At 36.1% G+C, this 22,837-nt stretch overlaps 1 protein-coding gene across 14 annotated transcripts in view; it reads left to right on the top strand.

Annotated features, from left to right (window-relative positions):
* The window catches only part of LMO7 (LIM domain 7), a 190,489-nt gene that overhangs the window by 113,069 nt on the left and 54,583 nt on the right, over positions 1 to 22,837 (top strand). For all 14 annotated transcript variants that reach the window (XM_081046315.1, XM_081046326.1, XM_081046325.1 and 11 more), the window contains 3 exons: positions 15,946 to 15,976; positions 16,791 to 16,904; positions 21,204 to 21,402. In XM_081046315.1, the coding sequence (XP_080902441.1) occupies positions 15,946 to 15,976; positions 16,791 to 16,904; positions 21,204 to 21,402 (344 nt within the window). The remainder of the gene's footprint in view (positions 1 to 15,945; positions 15,977 to 16,790; positions 16,905 to 21,203; positions 21,403 to 22,837) is intronic.

The following is a 22,837-nucleotide window of genomic DNA, read 5'->3' as shown; positions in this document are numbered from 1 at the left end:
CAGGGGGTGCAGCCCACCATCCCATGCAGGAATTGAACCGGCAACCTTATTGTTAAGATCTCGTGCTCTAACCAATTTAGCTATCTGGCCGCTCCACTGGCAGCTCAGCGCAGCTCATTTTCTTCAATCTAGTTGCGGAGGGCGCAGCTCATTGGCCCATTTGTGAATCGAACCCGCAACCCTGTTGTTAAGAGCTCAGGCTCTAATCAACTGAGCCATCAGGCTGCCCCTAACCTCGTTTCTTATTTCAATGAGTGGTGTCTATAGTATAGGTACTTTATCTACATTTAAATTTATTATCTATTTCAGATTTAATAATTTGCATAAAATAAGGGCTAGATTTAAACTTCAAAGGCAACCACCTGCTTTAATCTGACCAGATTATATTCCCATTATTTCACATTTTAGAATACGTTTTAGTAAGATGTCTACCAATGGCAATTTAATTTGTGCAGCCATCGTAAATTTTTCTTTACTCGTGTTTAATACCTGTTTTCAACAAGTTGATCTGTATTACTGTTTGTTAGTGGTGCTTATGACTCCATTTGTACGCAGCTATTTTGTGGGAAGCAATTGCGGGTTATTATTTTGTGTGTAGAGTTTTCTAATAAGTGCCTTAGATTCATGCTCATTTAATCTCTTGCCACATTCAGATGAGTTAGTCCACTACTTAATTCAGACTTTCTTTTTAACTGGGGAAAAAAATGAGAGATTAGGTAATACAAAAATATGTCGAGGCTCGGCTTCTCGTCCATTAGCTTTCTTCAAAGACATAAAACTGGGATGCATGATATTATGCAGAAATTATGGGTGCAACAAAATTAACTTATTTTAACCTTCTGAATAGCATTCCTTTAAAGCTATCAGTGGTTGACTTTTCAGAAAACTTACAGACGAAATCACTTCTGTGCTTCTTGAAACATTTTATTCTGTGGACTTGATGCCTGTTTTTTATGCTTGGGTGTTATCTTCTGCATCCCACCGAATGCTGCTGCTTATGGAGTGCCAAGTAATGAACTCAGTGACCTTCCCTGTTTTTTAGATCCCTGGACCAAGACATCCTGAGAGCTAGCTTAGTGTGCAGTGATAGCAGCAAAGCAAATGCATTTGTGTGTGTGGTGCTCTCATAAGTGCTTCTGAGCACAGTGAAGTACAATGAGGTTTTATAGTCAACACTTGAAAATCACTGGTAGGTTCAGTCTTTTCACTTAACTTTGAGTTTCTTTGTGCTTTTTATTCTTTGTTTTAAATTCTAGTTGGATAAGTCTAGAGGAATTAGGTTTCAGTTTAACTTCCTTTTTCAAAGAGGTAGCTAAACTGGTTGAAGCTGTAGTTTCACTTAAGATGTAGTTTTAACTTTGGTATATCTATCTCAGGGGCTGTCAATCATTAGCATGCATCAGAATCACCTGGAGGGCTCACTGAGACAATATTACTGGACTCTTAAGTCCAGAGGTGTTGATTCAGTAGGTATGGAGTAGGGCCTGAGAAATTTCATTTCTAACAAGTTCTGAGGTCCTATGGATGCTGCTGATCTGGGAATCATGGTTTGAGAACCTCTATTCTAGGGGATAAACCAATGGGAACTACTCAAAGAGAAAGTCTGTGAAATTATCCTCAGAATATTTTTACTTCAGCTTACATAGATATTTAACAAAACCCCCAGTGTATGAATAATATTTGAGAAAATAAAATGAGATTAGTCCCCAAAGTTCCTTTGGAGGTGGTGAGACATCCGTAATGTATACATATGGATGAATAATGGTATGGCTTCATATTTGTATGAGGTATTGGGTCTCTAAAGTGATCATGTTTCAGCTACATGGCATTGCCCCATGGGAATTTCCTGGAAATTGACATTTAAGAGTTAAATGTGTGACAGATTCTGGACATTTTAGGTTGAAGGAACGCCATATTTGGCTCTGGAGTGAGAATAAACAGGTTCTGAAGCCAGAATGGGATGGGATGCAATAGGAAATGGCTGAAAGATGGAAATGGGGGATATAACTATAATTAAGTTCAAAGTTAAAGCCCAGGGAGCTTTATAATTTAATGCAGGTGAGAGGGAATAAATGACTTGGTCAAAATGGCTCCTTAAAAATGATTCTGGATGCTTGGCAGGATAGATTTTTAGAGAGAAGAGGCTGAAGATTATTCTTTCTGGTAATATTTCAGTGCCTGCATTTTAAGTACTGAGCTAGAGATAAACAGCATTCTCTCTGAATTCATGGAGTTCACAGTTCAGTGGGAGAGACTGGGAAAATATCCATGATACTTCATAATATTATATAATGGGATATTTTAAAAGTAGTCTGTGCTGGGGTATCCATAGGCTTACATGGGAGAGGCCTCTAGGTTAAGATAAGAAGGCTTCAAAGACTAATGACATTTGAGCTTAACTGAAAAGGATGAGATAGTTCAAAAGAGAGAGAGAACAGTCAAGACCTTCTAGAAAGAGAAAACCTCCTGTTGTCTCTTACTTGGAGGCGGGAAAGATCAGGGCTGTTGAGAGAGTTCCAGAGATGTTTTATGGAAAGAGTTTTCGGTTTATGCTGGAGCAAGTCAAGACATGAGGTGACTAAGAGTGGCCAGATCATAAATGAGAAGTATACACCTTGCACTTTATTCAAAGGAAATAAGAAGCCATGAGAAATAAGGATTTTAAGGGAGGAGATACGGAGAGGATTCCATTTTAGGAAGGTTCTTGAGGCATCACTGTGGAGGGAAAATGAGGAGGTGTGGAGAGAGACTGAAGAAAAGAAATGGATACCTCTGAGAAAAAGATGAATTCAAGAAATATTTAGGAGCTAGGGTTTGATAGGATTTGGTTAATGGGCCTGTGAGAGTTTGAGGGAGAAGAAATTGTTTGGCTTAGCGCTTTTCTGGGAGGGAAGCTTGAGGCCCTTCATTAGGGCAGATCATGTGGAAGGATGAATATGTTTGGGGATTAGATGATGCCTGCACTTAAGGAGAATGTATTACATTTTAATTTGGAGCTGGGATAATGATTGTGGGATGTAAAGGGCATATCTGAGAAAAGGTGTCGGGGAAGTATTAATTGAGTTTGGTTTGGACTAAATACTGTGAAGGGGAGAGAGGTAAAAAACTCAGATTTGTTAGTCTCAGAAGTTTCAAAAAGGTATTCACAAATAAAACTAGAAAATTGAAATTGATCTCAATAAATGTTAGCTAGTCTGAAGGCTGTCTGCATTGAATGTATATAGAACTTGAAAGTTAATGGAGAGACAATGTTATATTAATCTGAATTTGAAAGCCAATTATGTTATTCCTTTGAATCCTGTCCATTTTTTTTTCTCAAAAGTTTATACAGGGTGATTGGTGATAACCTTGATAATATTTTGAAATTTCAAGTGTTACATGGAAGGCTAAGTAGGAAATGGTAAATGTATCAGAGGTAGTATATGTAAATGGAAAATTTTAAATAATGCACGGTGTTGACTTTCTAATGAAAGAGGTAGCTTTACACAAATTGCAAGAACAAAAATTTGTTTTTAATTTAATATTTTATCTTTCTTAGATAATTAGTCAATTCCTCAGACTTCATTGATTTCTATGTTGGTTTTATTAATCTTGGGAGGTTTGGAAAATGTATTCACGAAAACAAATTATCCATTATCTCGTTCCTTTTTCTAATCTTTTTGGCAGTGCTTTCTTTGCTGTGGAAAAGGTGTTGTCTTTGTGGATTTGTTTTAACTCACTGAATTTTTAAAAACTTGTTGGAGTTAAATAGTTTCATATGTGAATTTACTGACACAATTCAACTTTGAACACAAATTAGATTTGACACAAATTAGATGCAAGTGGCACTGTTGGCAGTGGTTGGCTGTGGATGAAAGTGAAAATGGAGAATAGGCAGTAGGTACCTTTTTTTAGCCAAATGATACTCACATTCCTATGAATAGGCTTTGAAGTGACATAGATTTGGGTTTGAATTATAACTGTATGAGAAAGGTAACTTCTAGAAAATTGCTTCATCTCATTAGCTTTGGTCCCACATCTGTAAAATGGGGATACCACTAAATCTAGAGCTATATTGGAGGTGAAGTTAAGCTGCAAGTGACATGCATTATGTAATGCTGATGTAGTTCTGTTAGTTTCCTGTTGCCACTGTAACCAACTACCACAATTTGTTGTTAGTGACTTAAAACAACACAAACTTATTCTCTTACAGTTCTGGAGTTCATATGCTAAAATGAGTCTCAAGGGGTTAAAGTCAAGGTGTCACCAGGGCCAGGGCTGGTTCCTTCTTGAGTCTGCAGAGAGGGAGAATCAGTTTTTAGCTTCTTTCCCTTCTAGAAGAGGCAGCTGGCCTTCATTCCTTGACTCCTGGCTGCATCACTCCAATCCCTGCCTATGTGGTTACATCCTCTGTGTACAGTAGTCAAATTCCCGTCTTCTTCTCCCTCAGAAGGACACTTGTAATTCCATTTAGGGCTCACTTTGATAATCCAGGGTATCTCCTCATTGCAAGATCCTTAACTTAATCACATTCTGTGGGTGCTACTGATCTGGGAACCATGGTTTGAGAATTACTCTTCTAGGGGATAAACCAATGGGAACTACTCAAAGAGAAAGTCTGTGAAATTATTATCCTCAGAATATTTTTACTTCAGCTTACATAGATAGTCAACAAAAACCCCAGTGTATGGATAATATTTGAGAAAAGAAAATGAGATTAATCCCCAAAGTTCCTTTGGAGGTGGTGAGACATCAGTAATGAATACGTATGAATGAATAATGGTGTGGCTCCATATTTGTATGAGCTATTGGGTCTCTAAAGTGATTATGTTTTGGCTACATGGCAAAATCCCTTTTGCCATATAAGATAACTTCATATTCCAGGAATTAGGATACGAACAACTTAGGGGTGGGAGACGTTCATTATTCAGCCTACCACAGTACTCAGTAAATTATCAATATTGTGAATAAGGAATAAAGAATTAGAAATGGAATGTTTTTGTTTAAGAATATATATAGTACAATACGAATTGTCCATATACTATGTATATTACATACAGATGTATTTTAAAGAATGTTCCTAACCGTTCTTTAGTGTATGAAAAATGGGACTTAAAAGGTATAAATATTAGATAGTGGCTTAAATAAGATTTCATTGGAGGAGCATCTAAATTGGTCAGACTCTGTAGGTGTCGTCAGTGGGATGTGACTATCAAAGTAGCAGTTTCACACGTTTGTGTCTTTCTACAATGTCAGACCGTTATTAGAATACAGCCATGGATCTAGGCCTACTGACTTGGTTTACCATGGGCGTTAACCAAGGCTCTGGCCAGAGAATGGCCTTCAATAGTCGCGATAGAGTGGTTTCACACAAGAAGGTCATACAGCTTAGTAAGCAATGGGATTAGGAAAGGCGAACAGAGTCTTATGAAAGAAGGATGAGAGAGTCCAGTGTTCAGCGAGAGTCCCTGTGGCACTGGGTGTGTAGTGTCGGGCGTCTGGCCGGGCTGGTGACGGTCAGGAGGCAGAGCTTCAAGAGCTCTGTCTGGCATGAGTGTGCAGGCGGCTCTCAGCTCGTCAGTTGCATCCCGAGCAATGAGCCATCAAGAGCTCTGATTTTATGCTCAAGACTGGGTACAGTGCACCCATCTGCAGTCCAGTAAAGCCACCCTGATGGTCACACTCCTCCCTGCATCTGGAGTTATCTGGTGAGGGCATTCACCTGGGTATCCCTTTCATGTGATACTCTGGCATGACTTTCACTTTGTCACTGACATAACTATCAGAATTATTCGAGGCCATTTTGTGTTCATAATGAATGCTCTACACAATAGAGATGTATTACAGCTGTAATGGAGAAAAGATCTGACACATCATTTCTTACCACTTTAAATCTGAGAGACAAGTAGGCTTGCATGCATTTTCCCAAGGTAATGAGAATGCTGAGCTCCTTAGCCATGCTTCATTGTAATTCTTTCAGCGTTTAGTATATATTTACTAAATGTCAGTTATGATTCAGGCAGTGAGCTAGGTCTTGCCCTTTGATCTGATAGTATGTTTTTCATTAACTTCTCAGGTGTGTAGTAATTGCTTAGCTGTTTGATTTGCTCTCATGCATTTCATATATTATTCTAGATTGTAGTCATTAAATGACACTTTCAACTAATTTTAGGCCCATGGAAACCTTGAATATGCTTTATTCGATTAAGGGTAGTTTAATTCTTAGATCCTCTAAAACAGTGACTCTCAACCCATGGGCAGTTCTGTCCTTCCAGGGGATATTTGGCAATGTCTGGAGATATTTCTGAATATCCTGACTAGGGTGGGGAGAGTGCTACTAGCATCTAGTAGATAAGGCCAGGAATGCTGCTTAACATCCTACACTGCACAGGATAATCTCCCACAACTAAAAATTGTAAGGTTCAAAATGTTAATATGGCCAGGGTCAAGAAATCCATCTCTAAATTCATATTGCCTATGAACCTTTGGATTCAATAAAATTGTGAAAAATTTACTTTTTTCTATTTTGGAATTGCTCCAGTAAACATTAGATAAAGAGACGCTTATCTAGAACAGGCAAAATTTAGGACTAAAGTGATTAACGATAAACTTGGGCTAGGGATTTTTTCAAGGGGGTAGGGGTACTGATTTTCCTATGGAGGAAATCAAAAATTTGAAACAATTCTCACTTATAGGCAATAGAGAATAATTTATTTCTAAATAAAATGGAGACTTCTGAATGTGTGGCATGAAAAAATAGTTTGTTATGCATTTACTTTGACAATATGGGGTTTGTAGTATTCCCACACATAGCACGTTTGATGTAAACTACAGCTAGGGAATTGGTGTAATGATAACTGACAAATAGCAATTCACATCATCTTTTTCTTCACATAGATCTTTGATGTGCATCCAAAGGAAATAAGTATTTACTTGCTAGGCACTTTAAATACATTTTGTTTGATAGTCACAAACCTAAAGGAATAGAGGTATAGGTACAGCTTTCTTTTTTTAAGATGAGAAAGTGTACCTTCAGGAAACTAAACAAAAGATCTTCCCATTTAATCCTGTGCGTGCTTAATTTATAATCTTGTTTATAGTTGATGGGAACTTCTCTTATAGAAACCATACTCATAAAGGCTCAGCAGTAGTAAAGTACAGGAAATCTACACTTTGTAGTTCTCTCTCTCTGAGAATTGTTGTGATATATTTCATTTACTTAGACGTCTTTTAAAAAGTGCTTTGGTAATTTTCCATCTGTGGAACCCCATAATGTGTTATGTGTGCAAGATAGTAGAATACATACTAAAATTTGCCAGAAAAGGTGGTAATTGGGGAGCTTCTGCCATTGTCTTTGGGAGACAGATTTAGGCTGAAAATTGTTGTTGCCATAGACAGGTTCTGAGCCAACACTTTGAAACAATATTCAGAGAATTATTTCAGGACATTATCGAGACAATTATTTTTAAGGATTAAGAAAGAAATAAATTACTTGAAAAATATGTTAAGGTAGAAAGTGTGAATGCACTAATTCTAAAACAAGGTCTTAGTCTATACATCTTAGTCTATGGAAAGTGTGGATTACTCACATCAAGTCTTAATAGTTTTGTGACTTTGCAAAAGTTTCTTAAGCTTTTAGAGTTCCAGTTTCCTAACCTGTAAATCATTGGATCATTATGTGGATTAAAGGACATAATATAGAATAGTCAACATAATGACTACTATAATGTTCTTAATAAAGACAATTATTAATACACATTATATAATTAAGCACAAAGTGAACTTAAATGGAACACAATTGGAAAAAACTTTATTAATACCAGTGCCCTTAAAGATTTTAACAACAGTTGTGCCAAAAAATATGAAATAGTGAATTTTTAAAAGTATAAGTAAAATAGATCTTTTGTTATTGGATTTCTCAGAACTTTAATTTGCTATAATGTATATTTAAAAAGAAAATGTGCAACACTTTGCAAAAACTTTTGACCTTAAGTTCTATTAAAATTTTGTCAATTTCTTATGTTTCATGGTACACAGTTTGAGAAACACTGACTTTGAAAGTAGCTCACCTGGCATGATATTGTTGTTCCAAAATTATGGTGCTCAGGACTAAAAGATTTATACTTATAGTCAAATTTCTTATTGACCTGGCCGAGCATGGGCTCAAAAGTTTGAAAGGACATATGAGATGTCTAGTTCAGTGTTCTCCTAAATAGTATTTTTAGGACCATCAGTAGTTTTGACAAAGTTTTTTGTTGATGTTAATATTCTTTTTCCTCCTTTGAGGATAAGTTATTGGTAATTGTGTATACATGTAAGATATTATAAGGGTAAAGAAAATAATCTGATAGAAATTCCTTAGCCCTGGTCTTCTCTCTCACTGCACTTTTGACCATTTGCTCCCTTCACTTTGCTTTCCTTCCCTCTGGCACCCCTCCCATCACCCTGGATGGTCCTTCTCTGTCTGCTTTGCTGTGTTTCCTTCTACTTCTTAACCCTTATGTGTCAGGTTTCTCAGGGCTCAATCCCTAGACCTCTTCTCTATCTGTATTTATTTTGAAGGTGGTCTCATTTTAATTTTATTATTAACCTTCCATCTCTGTGCTGACAACTCCCCAGGTTATATCTCCAACCTAGATTTCTAGCTTGACCATTTTACTTGTATGTCTAATTACCAATTACTTCATCTTTCTACTTTGTCCATTATCTCAAACTTAGCATATCTAAAACCAAAATCCACTATTTCCATTGCTGCTACCTAGCATTGTTACCTACAGAAGTGAAATTATGTTTAAGTCTATAATTGACATCCCTGTAGCCTCTCCCCAATACAATTGATGTAATTGAATGTCACAACTCCATTTAGTACACAGAGAATACATAATGGATACTAAATTCTGTATTCAGAAATTGTTTCTGGTTTGTAATCTAACAGAGAATGTACATGTGTGAGTCTCAATTGTGAAATAGATTTATGTAACAAGAAACATATTCCGTAAAATAGAAAAGAAGAATTAAGTCTGTGGTTAAGAGAGTTAGACATAAAACCCACATTTCAGCTCCTGCAACAGCACTCTTCAGTTTCATTATTTAAGTGGAACTGTGTGCTAGTGCCGTCCAACGCATGTGTTGTTTTCCTTTCTCTTTAAGCGAAACTTAGCTATTTTTAGTAGTATGTGGGAGGGGTGTGAAATTTAATAACAAATTATTTATAACAAGAGGTTGCTTACTCATTGGTCATGTTTGGAAGAAACATTAAGTTGCTAGGCAAAAACAGTTGAATTTTCAAGAGTTCTTTCTCACATAGGTAAATACAGAAATCATCAAGTTGATTTATTTGTGATCACTAATTATCTCCAGATGTAGTTATTTTTTTCAAGTGTTATTTGTACAGTTTTCACAATCAGGTAGAGCTGCATTTTGTAGCAATGACAGATTAAAAGCTATGAGTCACATATTTCTAACATGACTGGCAGAGTGTCAAGTGGAATATAGTTCCATTATGAGGGATAGATGTGGGAGGAAAGGAAGAATTTCAGTTTTTAAAAAAGAAATGCATCTCGCTTTTTGAGAGAAGGAAAGAATAACTGCAGTTTTCTAAAAATTCATCTTTAACTTCTTTTATTCACACAGTCTTCTTCCTTCTATTTGATAGTCATTAGAGAAAGGAGTAGTATTTGCTCTATTTTACGTAATGCAATGGATGAGCTTCATTAATAGAAAAAGAGAAAGTCTGTTAATAAAAATAGGAGCCATTGTCTGATGTATTCCTAAGTTTCTTCTTTGATTCCTACATTGAAATAAAAACAGGCCCTTTACTTAGAGACAGTAGTATTAGAAATTTCCACATTACTATGTTTGTTTGTGTTTTTCTTTTAAATTCACTCCTTATCGTTAGGGTTGCTCAGAATTCCTCCTTTCCACCATAGGCAGACTGTCTTGCTTCATATATAAAAATGATACCACTGCTTCCATGAGGAGGACATCCGCTTGGAATTGTCTCAATGGTCTCCCACATATGCCTCCACCCTTACCCATACATATCTGAGAGATTTAAAGTGGATGCTGTCTACACACTTTTTCTACTTGTGACTGCTTATGAAATCATGATTCGGGACCTCATTTCTTGAACATTTTTTTAAAGTTGTGAACAGGTGGCCTGACTTTATAAGCAACAACTGGAGGGTAGAGATTACTTAGTGGTTTGGACAGGGACCAAGTAATGTGTGAGCCCAGCTTCTCTAGCATCGACCCCGTTTCCCGAGAGACAACATTGAGTTCAGCTGGTGCCACCCAGGGAAGGGCAGGGCAGGGCTGTGCTAGAACTAACTCAAGAAGGGTTGGGTCCTGAGGAGGAATGCAAGCCTTACTCTGGGAAGTAGCCTCAGGAAGTGGATGCCTGGAGACATACTCACCCAGTGAATAGCAGTTGTTCTGAGGAAGAAAGCTTTTTGGGGCCAAGGAAAAGGGACTATAGGAATGTAGCATTAGGGACAGAAGGAAGAAGGAGTGTGTGTGGCAGGGAGGAGACTGGGTGGTGTAGGAAACTATACTTGAGTCCCTCGTAGAATATCACATTCCTTGTTAGCCAGAGAAGCTAGAGGTGGTGGCAGGTGGGGCCAGACTTCTTATCTTTCTCCTCTTCACCTATTAGGTTATGGGGAAGTCTTCCCCGATGGCACCTGGGGCAAAAATCCTCTATCAGAAATTCCAGCAGGAGTTTTTAATCACATGTTTCCTCTTACGATGGTTCGATAAGATAGTTATGTTTGGTCTTGACTGAAGTTGGCTTGGACAGGTTGGGAGCTGGGATTTGGGAAGGAAGGATGATTTTGGAGCACAGAGATTTCAGTTCTGAGGGGATTATGATATCGAGGCAGACCATGAAGAGATTGGGCCTTGCAGTGTTGAAAATGAGGAAATTGGTACTTTGAGGGGAAAAAAGGTGTATCAAGATGTGGGAGAGGAACACAAAAAGAGAAGTGGGCTTCAGTTTCAAACTATGAAGCTTTTATCTTATTTGAGGGAAAATGTCCTCCATTTCTGTCTTGATCTGTTGGCTTGGCTCTGTGAGTGGCTTTAGGTAATTTACACATGAATATTCTAATGCTTGGTTGCTCTTAGCCAGACCTGGGGTTGATCCCTGGGTTACAACCATGAGTCAGGTATGGTTCCAGCTCTCTGCAGTCCACCTGAGGAGATTCTAGAAAAATCTGTTGTGGGTGCATGCATGTGGGCCTGGGGTTAGTTCTTTGATAAACAAGATATTTGGAAGTATTTTTGATGAAGCCTGAGCATAACTGGTTGTACCAAACTATAATGAAGCTATAGTCTCATCCTTTAACACTTTGTTCCTCAAATATGCTCTCTGATATGAGGGAGATAGATTTTGGCCCTGTAGGCATGTTTTATTTTTTCCTTCAAATTTTGAGCTTTTGGAAACTTTAGGGTGTTGGCCAAAGCAGTCCCTTCTAGACAAAGGATGGGAAAAGAGACCTAGCTTTGTGTCAAAGTGAAGTTTTGGCCAGTGACAATAATACCACACCAGCTTGCCTGGCCCTTTGTTTGCCCTTATTCTAGATACAATTTCTTGTTCAAATTCTTCCATGGCAAGAGGGCAAGGAAAACATAACATGAAATAAGTGTCTTGAATTGTGCTTCACAGAAATGCCTTTCCCGGGGGGAAAAAGTTCTGTTGGGGAAGCTCAATTGTCCTCCAGCCACTTCCCTTCTCCCATACTGTTTGGTTGAGATAGATAATTGGAGGATAGTTTTGAAATGTCTCCTTTACTGGATAAGCACTTTTAAAATTTCTTATTTAATTTCTTATTCCATGAGACTGGTATGCTGTTCCCAGGTGAGACTATGGAGGCACAGAGTTAAGTAACATGACCGAGTTCTCACAGCTAGTAAAAATGGAACCCTAATTCACACCCAGGAACTCTGACCTGAGAGCCGCCTTCGTTCTTAGCCAAGCTGCCTTCTCAGGGAAGTGACCTGGCATAGGATCTCCTGCTGGGAGCCAGCGCTTCTACATGGGTTTTGTTTTCCGGGTCGTTGGGTTAGAGATGGTACTACTTCATTGATAATTTGTACTGGTATTCTAAAATAGCTTTGAATAAAGAAAGTATCAGACCTAGAACTTCCTGGTTCTAAGTATACCTGACAGCTGTTAGGAGAAGATGGTTACATATGAATGTATTTACTGATGGGCTCACATAAAGAGTTGGTGGCTCTTTTCTTCCTGACCTCTGGCACAAAGTTCTGAGGTTGTGATGGGTACATATCTTCTGGCTCTTTGTTAGGTAGCAAATAAATTACCAGAGCTGTTCCATTAACAGAGTGGAAGATTATATCAATGTTATACTTGCTATTTCTTGAATTTAAAAATTTGTGTATGATACACAGAGAAAGCTGGCAACATATCCCATGTCATTTTTTTCAACCTATTAATGTTTCATCTCCTTTTTATGTTAAATTTGGGTTTCAAGGCAGGCTTGAATTCTTTGGCCTTTGTCTTTCAGAGCTCTGCTGGGAATCTTTTTCATTGCAGAGACTAGCACTTCATCTTTGTACTGAACACTTTGAAGTTGGTCTTTGTTTTTTGAGTCTGTGCCTTTTTTATTTAGGTTATTGATGTATGATTGTAAAGAATTCCCTTTTATTTTGATTTTAAAGAAAATAGCTTTAAAAAAGAAGCCCTATTATTAGTATCAATACAATTTGAGTCAAAATTGAATGTTTTAAGTGAGCTAGAGCAATTTCACTATTCTTTGACATCATATAAATATTTATGTGGACTCTCCTGAGTTTTTATCATTTCAGGCTTGCTCTTGCTAACTTACTTTTCTGTAAGCGAAATAAATGCATTCAATGAATATGTGAGATCATCTGTGTGCCATGTACTGTACTAGGCACTTTGAATGAAATATTTTTATGTGCTGGTCAGGCGGCAGACCCTGTCCTAATTCACATGGGATAGGACAGTAAACAAAACCACAGAAATCCTTTTGGATCCTGGTCAGGGAGAGACAGATAAGTGGATGCATGCAGTAGGTGGTTATAAATACAAAAATAAACTGGGATGAGAAATGGGAATGTCAGGCAGGCTGGCTGCAATTTTAAATACTGGGGCCCCGCATGGCTTCACTAGGAAGCCTTTGTGGGTGGTGTGGCAAATGAGATGGGCCCTGCCTTCCCAAAGCTTACAGTCTAGTGATAACTTCCTGATGAGTGCTTGCCCTGAGGCTAGAGACTCTGCTAAGTACCTGTGTATGTTTCCACCTAATCTACTGAATGAGGGGAGTTTATTACCAGTTTCTCCAGAAGGAAACTGAAAATTTGAGAGTCAAGTACATTGCCAAAGTGAAAATAGCTGTGGGACCCAGATCTGATACAAAGCCCATGCTCTTAAACTTGGTGTTTTGCTAAGTCAGCTCTCGAAGTATTCATTGTGGAGGAAGTAGCCAACTTGGAAAGATAGGACTGCCGTAATTTTGATGGGTTGGATAGTAACTTGGCTGGCACCAGGAGAGTCTTGTGTTACCATAAGCTTCCCCTCTGCCCTTGTGCTTTTTCTATTAAAAGGCCTTGGGATTGTGCCCTGGCCATAACAGGAGAAGGAGCCACCTGGTGACTAACTTCCATGCAGTGAGATGTGTTTGTTGTGTGTCAGAGAGTGGCCTCTAATGACTCCAGCAGATCACTGACTGCTTGAATTCCTGGCACTGCATTTCAGTGATAGGACACTAATTTGGCTGGCCTATGTATCATTGTGTTCAGGAGCATGTTATAAATGCTCAAATTTGGAAAGGAATGTAAAGTGAGTGAGAGGTTATAGTGCTAAGGTCACTGATTATTGTGTTTATTACACAATAGGGCATACCTTGTATTTAAAGTGATTATTGTAATACAAAATAAATAGTAAATGAGTGTGTTGGATTAGAAACCTTTATAGAGGGCTGTGAAAAGGAAGTCTGGGGTTCGAGAGAGCTCCCCTGTTCCTTCTGCCCTCGGTGTGCTTATGATAACATTCAACGCAGAACATACCATTTTTAATAGTGGGGTGATTTTTCAGCCTCGTGTGTCCTTTGCATTGAGTATTACTGATTCTTTTGTGCTTCAGCTAATTTAATATCTGAGGTGTGTATGTTGGTCATTAATCTAAAAAGAAGTTATGTGTTTTACCACTCTATGTGCTATTTTTCATTGTCAGTTTCTAGTGATTTTCCCCCTCATTGGCTACTTCAAGAATTAAGTGTTGTTAATTCTTATAAGATGATTTTCTTTTTTAATCAAGAGATAAGCTAGTATTTGAGCTCTTGGGCTGTGAAATTCTATGTATTTACTCTCTTGAAATATAATGTACATGTAAGAGTTCAAAGACTTTAGAGATGGAATACACGTAGGTAGTCAGCTTCAAGATCAAAATATGAGAAATTATCAGTGCCCTAGGAACCCCCACATTCTTTCAATCATTGCTACTATCCTACCCCGCAAGGATAACCACTGTCCTGGCTTCTAACACATATCTTTGTTTTGCCTGTTTTTGTACTTGTATATTTGTACTTTTATGAATGAATACTAACAATCTGTACTCTTTGTGTCTGGATTCTTCTGTTTACCATTTGTGAGCTTGAACCATGTTGGTGTATACAGTTGCAGGTTGTTTACTCTCAATGCCATATAGTTTTTCATTATGTGGATATCCCATAATTTATCCATTCTACTGTTAAAGAAATATGTGTAGCTTCCAGTGTATTCTGTAACGAATGGTGCTTCTATAAATGTTCTCACATAGGACTTTTGGTGAATACATGTAAGCACTTCTGTTGGGTCCCTAGGAATGGAATTACTGGGTTATTCAATATGCATACATTCAGCTAGGATAGATACTACCAAATGTCCTAAGAGTTAAGGTAGTTGTGCCAATTTCTATTTCTGCAGTAACGTGAAAGCTTGAGAATTTTAGTTTTGATTTGTTGTTTTAGGGGTAGGTGGGCGGTATATGTTGTTCTTAGGTTCATTTCAGTGCATGTTTGTTTTATGGAAAGGAATGGTCTCAGCCATCACATTGATTCTTTGAAAGCTAAATTAAATATTTGTGTTGCTCATTCTTTCCCCTTTTTCTTTTTGTCTCTCTATGTCTTATATGTGTTTTATATATGTCTCATACATAACATGTATGTATATTTTATCTTACAAATATACTACTTGTAGACTCTTAGATTGAAAAGCGTTTTTAGAGGTCATCTAGCTCCAGCTCCTAATGTCTCTCTGAATTCACATCCTGGAAAGCACATGGAAAGCACATTATTTTATGGCAACCCGTCCCTTTGTTAATTAACTCATGTTGTTGCTTCTTCAACATTGTGGTGACGTCTGCCAATTTTTAACTTCTCCCATCAATATCATGTCCTTTTACAGGTGAGGGGGGAAAACCCCATAATTCTTGTAATAGAGCAAACTCTCTTCAGGCAAAGATTCACGGCTATTTTTTAAACTATATTTCTCAGCATCGGTGGGTCTTGGTCTCTGAGCAGTTTGCTCTGGGGAACTTGGGGTGAAAAACACCCATGGGTGATGGAAAAGAGAACTCACTGCAAAACTATTTCTTTTCCCCCTCCTGCTTCCTGATTTTTTTTTTTTTTTTTTTTGCCATGAGCACACCTTTTTTCCTCTTTTCCCCCTTTTGATTGGGTTTAAACATTGAAAACAATTACAAAAAATGCATTTAAAATATCAGACTGTAGTGAATAGAATAATGAGAAAACCCTTTTATAGAAAAATGACCATTATATTTAATGAAATCAATGAATGTGGAAAAATTCTACTGGATAATATGCAGCGTAATACCAGGTGGTATTAATATTCATAGAACTTTAGAACAAAAATGAGTTTCTAATTAATAATTAATAATTTAAGTTTCATAGATATTAATAGGTGTTTCTTCTTTTTTCTTTACAGGCAAGAAGAGACTGATAGAAGAGTTAAAAATGTGAGCTATGTTTAATAGAATATCAATTTTTTTTTACTTTCTCTGTAATAAGGCAGTGGGATCTAAAAATATCTGATATATTATCTATCTCCTTTTTATATCCTTTTTCTAATGAAAATTTTGCTAGAAACCCACCATCACAAACTCTAAATATGTTTAAATATTGTTAAAACATTTATTTTCTGTCTTCATGGTAATATGTTAAACTTAGAAAGTGATTCTTTGCATGTTAGTATGTGGTAAAGGCAATGAACACACTTTAAGATTTTTAGGGAAGCAAGTTGAAACCACCAAATCAGATGTAAGGAAAAGCAGTGAATATTTAAGAGCTCTGGGTATTTGCTCAGTGTAGACTTACATAATATCTGTAATTTTCTACATGTGTTAGATGAACTTCTAAAAATGTGACAGCTTATTAAAAACAGAAGAGTTCAATATCCTTAAAGAAGCTGAGAATTATTGATTTTAAGTGTTCATTTTATGTTTGTTGTTGAAAGAATATTGATTCCTTTAAAAGTTTAATTTATTTTCCTCTTATAATTTTTTTCCTTTTTCATATGTATTAGTAGAATGTATGAATACCAGTACCTGTTGGGTTCTGGGCTCTTGGTCTGAGAACGTGCTTAGAGACAAAAATTTAGGAAGAATACATAACATTTTTGACTCTTCTGCTTCCCAAATTAAAAGAAAATCTACTTTCAGCTGTAGATAGAGATGCTATCTTTTATCTAGAGTGCTCACCTGCATTTGAGCTTGCAATTAGTTGCTATAAATAGACTGATCGTTTTGTTTTATGGAATTTTGTTTTTTAAAGGTTTTAATAACATTGTACTGGCTGGGAAGAAAAGCACAAAGTAACCCCTACTATCATGGTCCATATCTTAATTTGAAAGCATTTGAGAATCTTTTAGGACAAGCTCTGACTAAGGTAAGGAAACTACATCTGTATGAGATGACTACTACTACTTTTTCCTCCACCTCTCTCTCCCTTTTCTATTTTCTTTCCCCTTCTCTTTATTCTTCTCTTCTATTGAAATATAGAGGCTCTGACTGTCTTTGCTCTGGTCTAGACTGGGTTGAGGAGAGAAGATTGTTATTCCTTTGCTGGCTTTGTATGCTGCCACAAGGGAGTCAGTGAATGAGTATTTCAGAGCAATTTCCAGGGTATAGTATATATAGGTACAGGTATTTGTCTCTTAATTCTGGGTAATTCTATGACATACTTACTCCTTTCTTTTCTTAGACACTTTGCATAACTTAACTCTTTCTATATTTATTATGAATTCAACCTGCAGTAGAAAGGTCCTTCAGGGCTGTTAAAATGTGTGGAATCCACTCAATTTCTTTATCTTCATTTCTTTTTGTCATGGATGATTATCTCTAATGCCTACACTTCAATATCCTCACGATTCTTCTATACTGCTTCTGTTTCCCAAAGAGTCAAGAATGCTGTTACATGACACGTGATAAGGATTTTTTAAAAGTTAGAATCCTTTGTTTTAAACTCATTTCTAGTCCTTCATATCCTGGAATCAATGTTGCAGATTTTGAACGTTTAAGCATGGTTTGAGGAGAGTAGAATGCCAGGTCTGACTGTAGTTCTGCCAAATCTTCATTTATAAGATCCAAATGAGAAAATTAACTTCTCCAAGGGGATAATTATCCAGGGGAATTTAAAGTGCTCAGAAGAAAATATGTAGTCAAAGTAATATATCACCATCTAATTAATAGTAGTTGTTCCATGGGTTTATTATGCTGATTAAATGATACTGTACCAATCAGGCATGTAGTATTGGTCTCTGGCACGTTGTAAGGATGTAATGTTAGTTACCATGATTGGAAGATAGAAATTTTAGATCAGGATGGAAATGATCACCTTGCCTTACATCTACTCTGATCTTTAAATAGTTTTGCCTGAGCCTAGGCACATACATTATAGAAAGATGGGATTGCATAGTCTAGAAGGTTCAAGTATTCCCTTTTGATTTTTATTATTTTTGAATTGTGAAGAGTTGATAGCATTTTTTCAGATTCCTTTAAACAGTTACTTTGGGTAATAGTTGAGATATTATCATGCGAGAGCCTTGTATCAGGTGTTGGGAAAACACCCAAGGCAAATGACCTATCCTCATACAGCACAATTGTTGGAGACAATTGAGCAGATAGGTCACTCACTGCAGTGGAGGAGGGTATGGAGGAATGAGCAGGGGTCTTTGGGCAGGATCAGAACTTTGCCTTAATTATTTCAGCTAAGAAAACATCCACTTAAAAACTGTGGTACTTGGGCTCCTGTGTTAGTGTTCTTTTAATTAATTAATTTTTTTTTCAATTACAGTTGACATTCAGTATTATAATGTATTAGTTTCAGGTGGACAGCATACTGGTTAGACATTTATATAATTTATTCGGTGACTCCCCCCGGTTATTCTAGTATCCACCTGGCACATTAGTGTTCTTTTAACAGCCATTGGTCCTTTTTATGGCAGTCTGACTCAGGCTGGATAATGCTGGTACAGTGTTTCTGCTGGGAATGCTTAATTAAAGGCTCTTTCCTTTCACCGGTGTAAGTAAAATCAGAGTGGGTAAAATAATTTTGATAGTTAAAACTATAGTTTTGGTTCCATTCCATTGTTATAGAGTGGGGATAGCCATAAAAAGTGTGTGAACATATGATCTGTTTTACATCTGTTCTTTTAACATCAAAGCCATTCTGCTCGTCACATTTCCCCCCTTAAGTAGATAGTGCTTAATGCTGAATCCAAGATATCAGTTAAAAGCTACTTGGGGTAAGCTGTTGCACCTGAGTCACCCTGTCAGTTGGAGGTGACTCAGTTTATGTGACTTGGCAGAGTGAAGTCTTAAATAACCAGGCACCAGGGCCAGCCTCATGTTCTTTTACAACTGTGGTGGCCTGTTATAAATAATGTTAACATTTATGAGGTCAAAAAATCATCTCACTGTGTGTTGAGAACCCTAAGACTTCAACAAGTACATGTCTAAGAAACCTGACAGATCAAAAGATTTACTTAATTTAAATCTTTATATCTTTATATCTATCTATCTATCTATCTATCTATCTATCTATCTATCTATCTATCTATCATCTATCTATTTTTTCATGTGGTCCCCCTTTATTCTTAATAGCATTTAGCGCTGGAGCTGGGGGGATCTTTTTATATTTTGAGAATATTTTGTGGTACCACCATTAGTCCCAGCTTGCCCATCTGCTTGGAAATAGGATGCAAAGTAGCTGCCTGCATTTTCATGGCAGGATGTCAACTCTAACGCAGGGTGTGTGGCATCCAAAGCATATAAAATTTCACATAAATCTACTAAACCTACTGGTGCTTCAACTCTTGATTCAACTATGAATTGACAGATCCAGTCTTCGCCAAAAGTTTGCCTAAGACAAACTTGATTATTCATTACAAACATTCTTTTGTCAACTTTGTCATATGTTGAGAATGTTCGTAATTACAACTTGAAAGAATACTAAGTACAAATACCCAGCTATGTACTTCTGATTCAATTATTAAAAATTTCCCGTATTGATATATCTATTTATGTATCTATCCATGTTTTATTTACTTCAGCTTTTCAAGGAGAATTGCAGAGATCTTATGCCTAAATAATCAGTATGTGTCTCTTAAGACTAAAAGTGTTTTTTTAACAAAAAATGTTTTTTTGTTTTTGGTATGTGGAGATTCTTCCATATAGCCATGATGTGTATTATACTTAAGAAAATTCATAAAAATTCCCCATTGTCTAATATCCAGCCTATATTCAGAGCTTCCCAATTATCTTCCAACTCTGTTTTATAGTTTTTTTTTTTGTTTGTTTTGTTTTGTGATTCTTGATTTAATCAAGGTTCACATATTACCTTTGGTTGTTAGGAATTCCCAGGTTATTTAAAGTGTGTCTGCTTTAGTAAGCTAATCTGAAAGTAACATTCCTTATTTTTACTGTAATAACAGAGTTGCATTCACCATATTAAAAAATTATAGTTACTAGCTATTCATTGATTTTTACTATGTATCAGGACTGTGCTGAAGGCTTTATAAATTTTACTTAAATTCTAATTTTAAAAAGTCCAGTTGCATTTTGCTTTTTACTTTCATAGAGGAATGTTAGTTAAAAACACTTATTTTGAGGAAGTTCTATATAATTTACAAACCTATGGTTAATGACATTTGCCATATATCTACATATCTCTTACATGAGGCAAGTATTTTCTTTAGACCCAGGGAAAATATTTTGTATGTCGGCAAAAAAATCTGCTTTCCTTGGTTCAGATCTAGGTTTCATAATCAATAACAATAAATAAATTCTGTAACATGTATACCTGCTCTACTTGCCTCCTCTTAAAAAAACTTTTTTTTGGTTAAAGAGCTTTAATTGTTACGGTTTTTTGTTTAATATACATCACCCCAAATATTTTCCGGAGGTAGGCTGCATATAAGTTACTAGTTATTGTCTATCTTTTGGATATGAAAGTTAAGGTTGACTCCTTTCATGTTTATTGCCAGATAACTGTAAATAATCATTGATTTTAGCATTTGAATATTATTCTAATTAGTAGCTTTTATTGTTAAAATGTTCCCCCTTCCTTATTTTTAAATAGTCTATACTACTTCATTAAAGAATATTGAATACCTCCTTATTGTTACACGAGTACCAAGTATTAGTTGTGGGAAAATAGATTTATTTTCTGATGTTTTAAATCAGATGTTTTGTTTAGTAAGTATCAGTTGTGGGAAAATAGATTTATTTTCTGATTTTTTAAATCAGATATTTTGTTTAATAAGGAAATCTCATTGTCTCACCTACCAAATGAAGCACAACTTAAGCTATGCAAACAAACTACTGTGTTTCCCCCAAAATAAGACCTAGTCGGACCGTCAGCTCTAATGCTTTTGGAGCAAAAATTAATATAAGACCTGGTCTTATTTTACTGTACTATAAGACCGGGTCTAATATAATATAATAATATAATATAGTATAGTATAGTATAGTAATAATATAATATAATATAATATAATATAATATAATATAATATAATATAATATAATAATAATATACCGGGTCTTATATTAAGTTTTGCTCCAAAACATGCATTAGAGCTGATGCTCCGGCTAGGTCTTATTTTCGGAGAAACAACGGTAGTAATAACCAATGAGATTTTTGGAATTTTATTTTAACTTATTATTCTTTAAAATAATTTTTTTAGGCACTTGAAGACTACAGCTGCTTGAAAAGAAGTGGTAGGGACAGCGGTTACGGAGATATCTGGTGTGCTGAAAGGGGTGAATTACCTGTTCCTGCAGGCAACCATAGGAGAGAAGATTCATTTGAAAGCTTGGACTCTTTGGGGTCCAGGTCATTCACAAGCTGCTCCTCTGATATCACACTTAGGGGGGGACGTGACGGTGAGTTGCATTTTTGACTGTAAATTTATTTTTATATGTTTGTATATTAAGAGAAAATTGGAAATGAGACAGAGAAGAAAAATGGGGTGAAAACTATCAAAGCAAAAATTTTACCAAGAGGTTTATTTTCAGAGACCCTAGTGTTAATTTTTTGTTGTTTTTTTTTAAATTTCCTCCCTCACTATCACCACTAGAGGGGTGATGGTTTCACTTTTTTTCCCCCTTCCCATTTTTAGAGAAGACTGGAGAGGAGACAGTTAACTGTGACCTCTTTTATCAGTAATAATGTGTTTTGGTTCTTTTCTCTCCAGATTCAGGTTTAATGATCTGTGCCTATGAGGCCTACTAACTGGTATTTCTAAACATAAGAAAAACTCTAAAAAATGTGTTCTAGTTCCTGAGTTATATTCTTTTTTCCCTTCTCTTACTTTTTCTCAAAGTTTAAAGAATTCTCAAGAAAAAGTAGGAAAAATATCTTTTTAATTATCTCTAGGAGAAGAAATTGGTGATGTCTTTCATGATATACTATTATGCTAAACTTTTGTTAGGTAACAATACTAGTGTCATGTTAGAGTACATCTTTTGATTCTGTCAGGGTCAGAGCTAACACAGAGTAAGTATGAAAGGAATATGTTAATGAAAGTTATTCTGTTTTGGGGAAGAACCTTCTTTCAAAATACCAATATTATGGTCATATCAGTTATTTAAATGCAAGTCTTACTCCTATGACTATTGGGTGGTGTAAGAAGTTTCTGACTATATACCTCTCCCAATTCAAATTTGGTTACATTGAAACCATGAATAGAGTTGCTTCCAATATTTCTGTGTTTCTTCCATCAATATGAAAAATATCGAAAGTTCTGGTTTTGAGTTTGTGCTAGGTTAGGAAATTTACCTGCTTGTTTTGATTATTACTTTAATATTAAAACTTTTTTCTAATGTTTTTATTGCAAAATATTTCAAACATCATCAAAGTTGGAAGAATTTTGCAGTGAAATCTGAAATATCTACTACCTGCTTCCACCATAACATTTTACTATGCTTGCTTCATCACATACCTACCTTTCTATGCATTAATTTATCCATCTTATTTTTCAAGGTATTTCAGAGTATATTACACTTGTCCTAAATACTTTAGCATGCACACTATAATTCAATCTTTATTCGTTGTTCTTATGTAAATTTACATAAATTTAATGCAATGTACATTGAATTTGACTTTCAAAAATAAAAATCAACAAATTGTTAAGCATTGTCACAAAATAAATTCTTTAGCTTTTAGAATAGTGGCATTTAAAAATTTATAATAAAATATATGAATGGCTATTTAAGAGTTAACCTTTAGATTACTACTGCATTGTTGGCTATTTCTATCTCACTGTGACACTTTTATAGTCTACATGACTATTATAAGTGTTTTTAAGGAAATGAATCT

The sequence above is a fragment of the Rhinolophus hipposideros genome (assembly GCF_964194185.1).
Source record: "Rhinolophus hipposideros genome assembly, chromosome: 4".
Classification (NCBI taxonomy): Eukaryota; Metazoa; Chordata; class Mammalia; order Chiroptera; family Rhinolophidae; genus Rhinolophus; species Rhinolophus hipposideros.
This window is presented reverse-complemented; position numbering and strand designations above follow the sequence as displayed.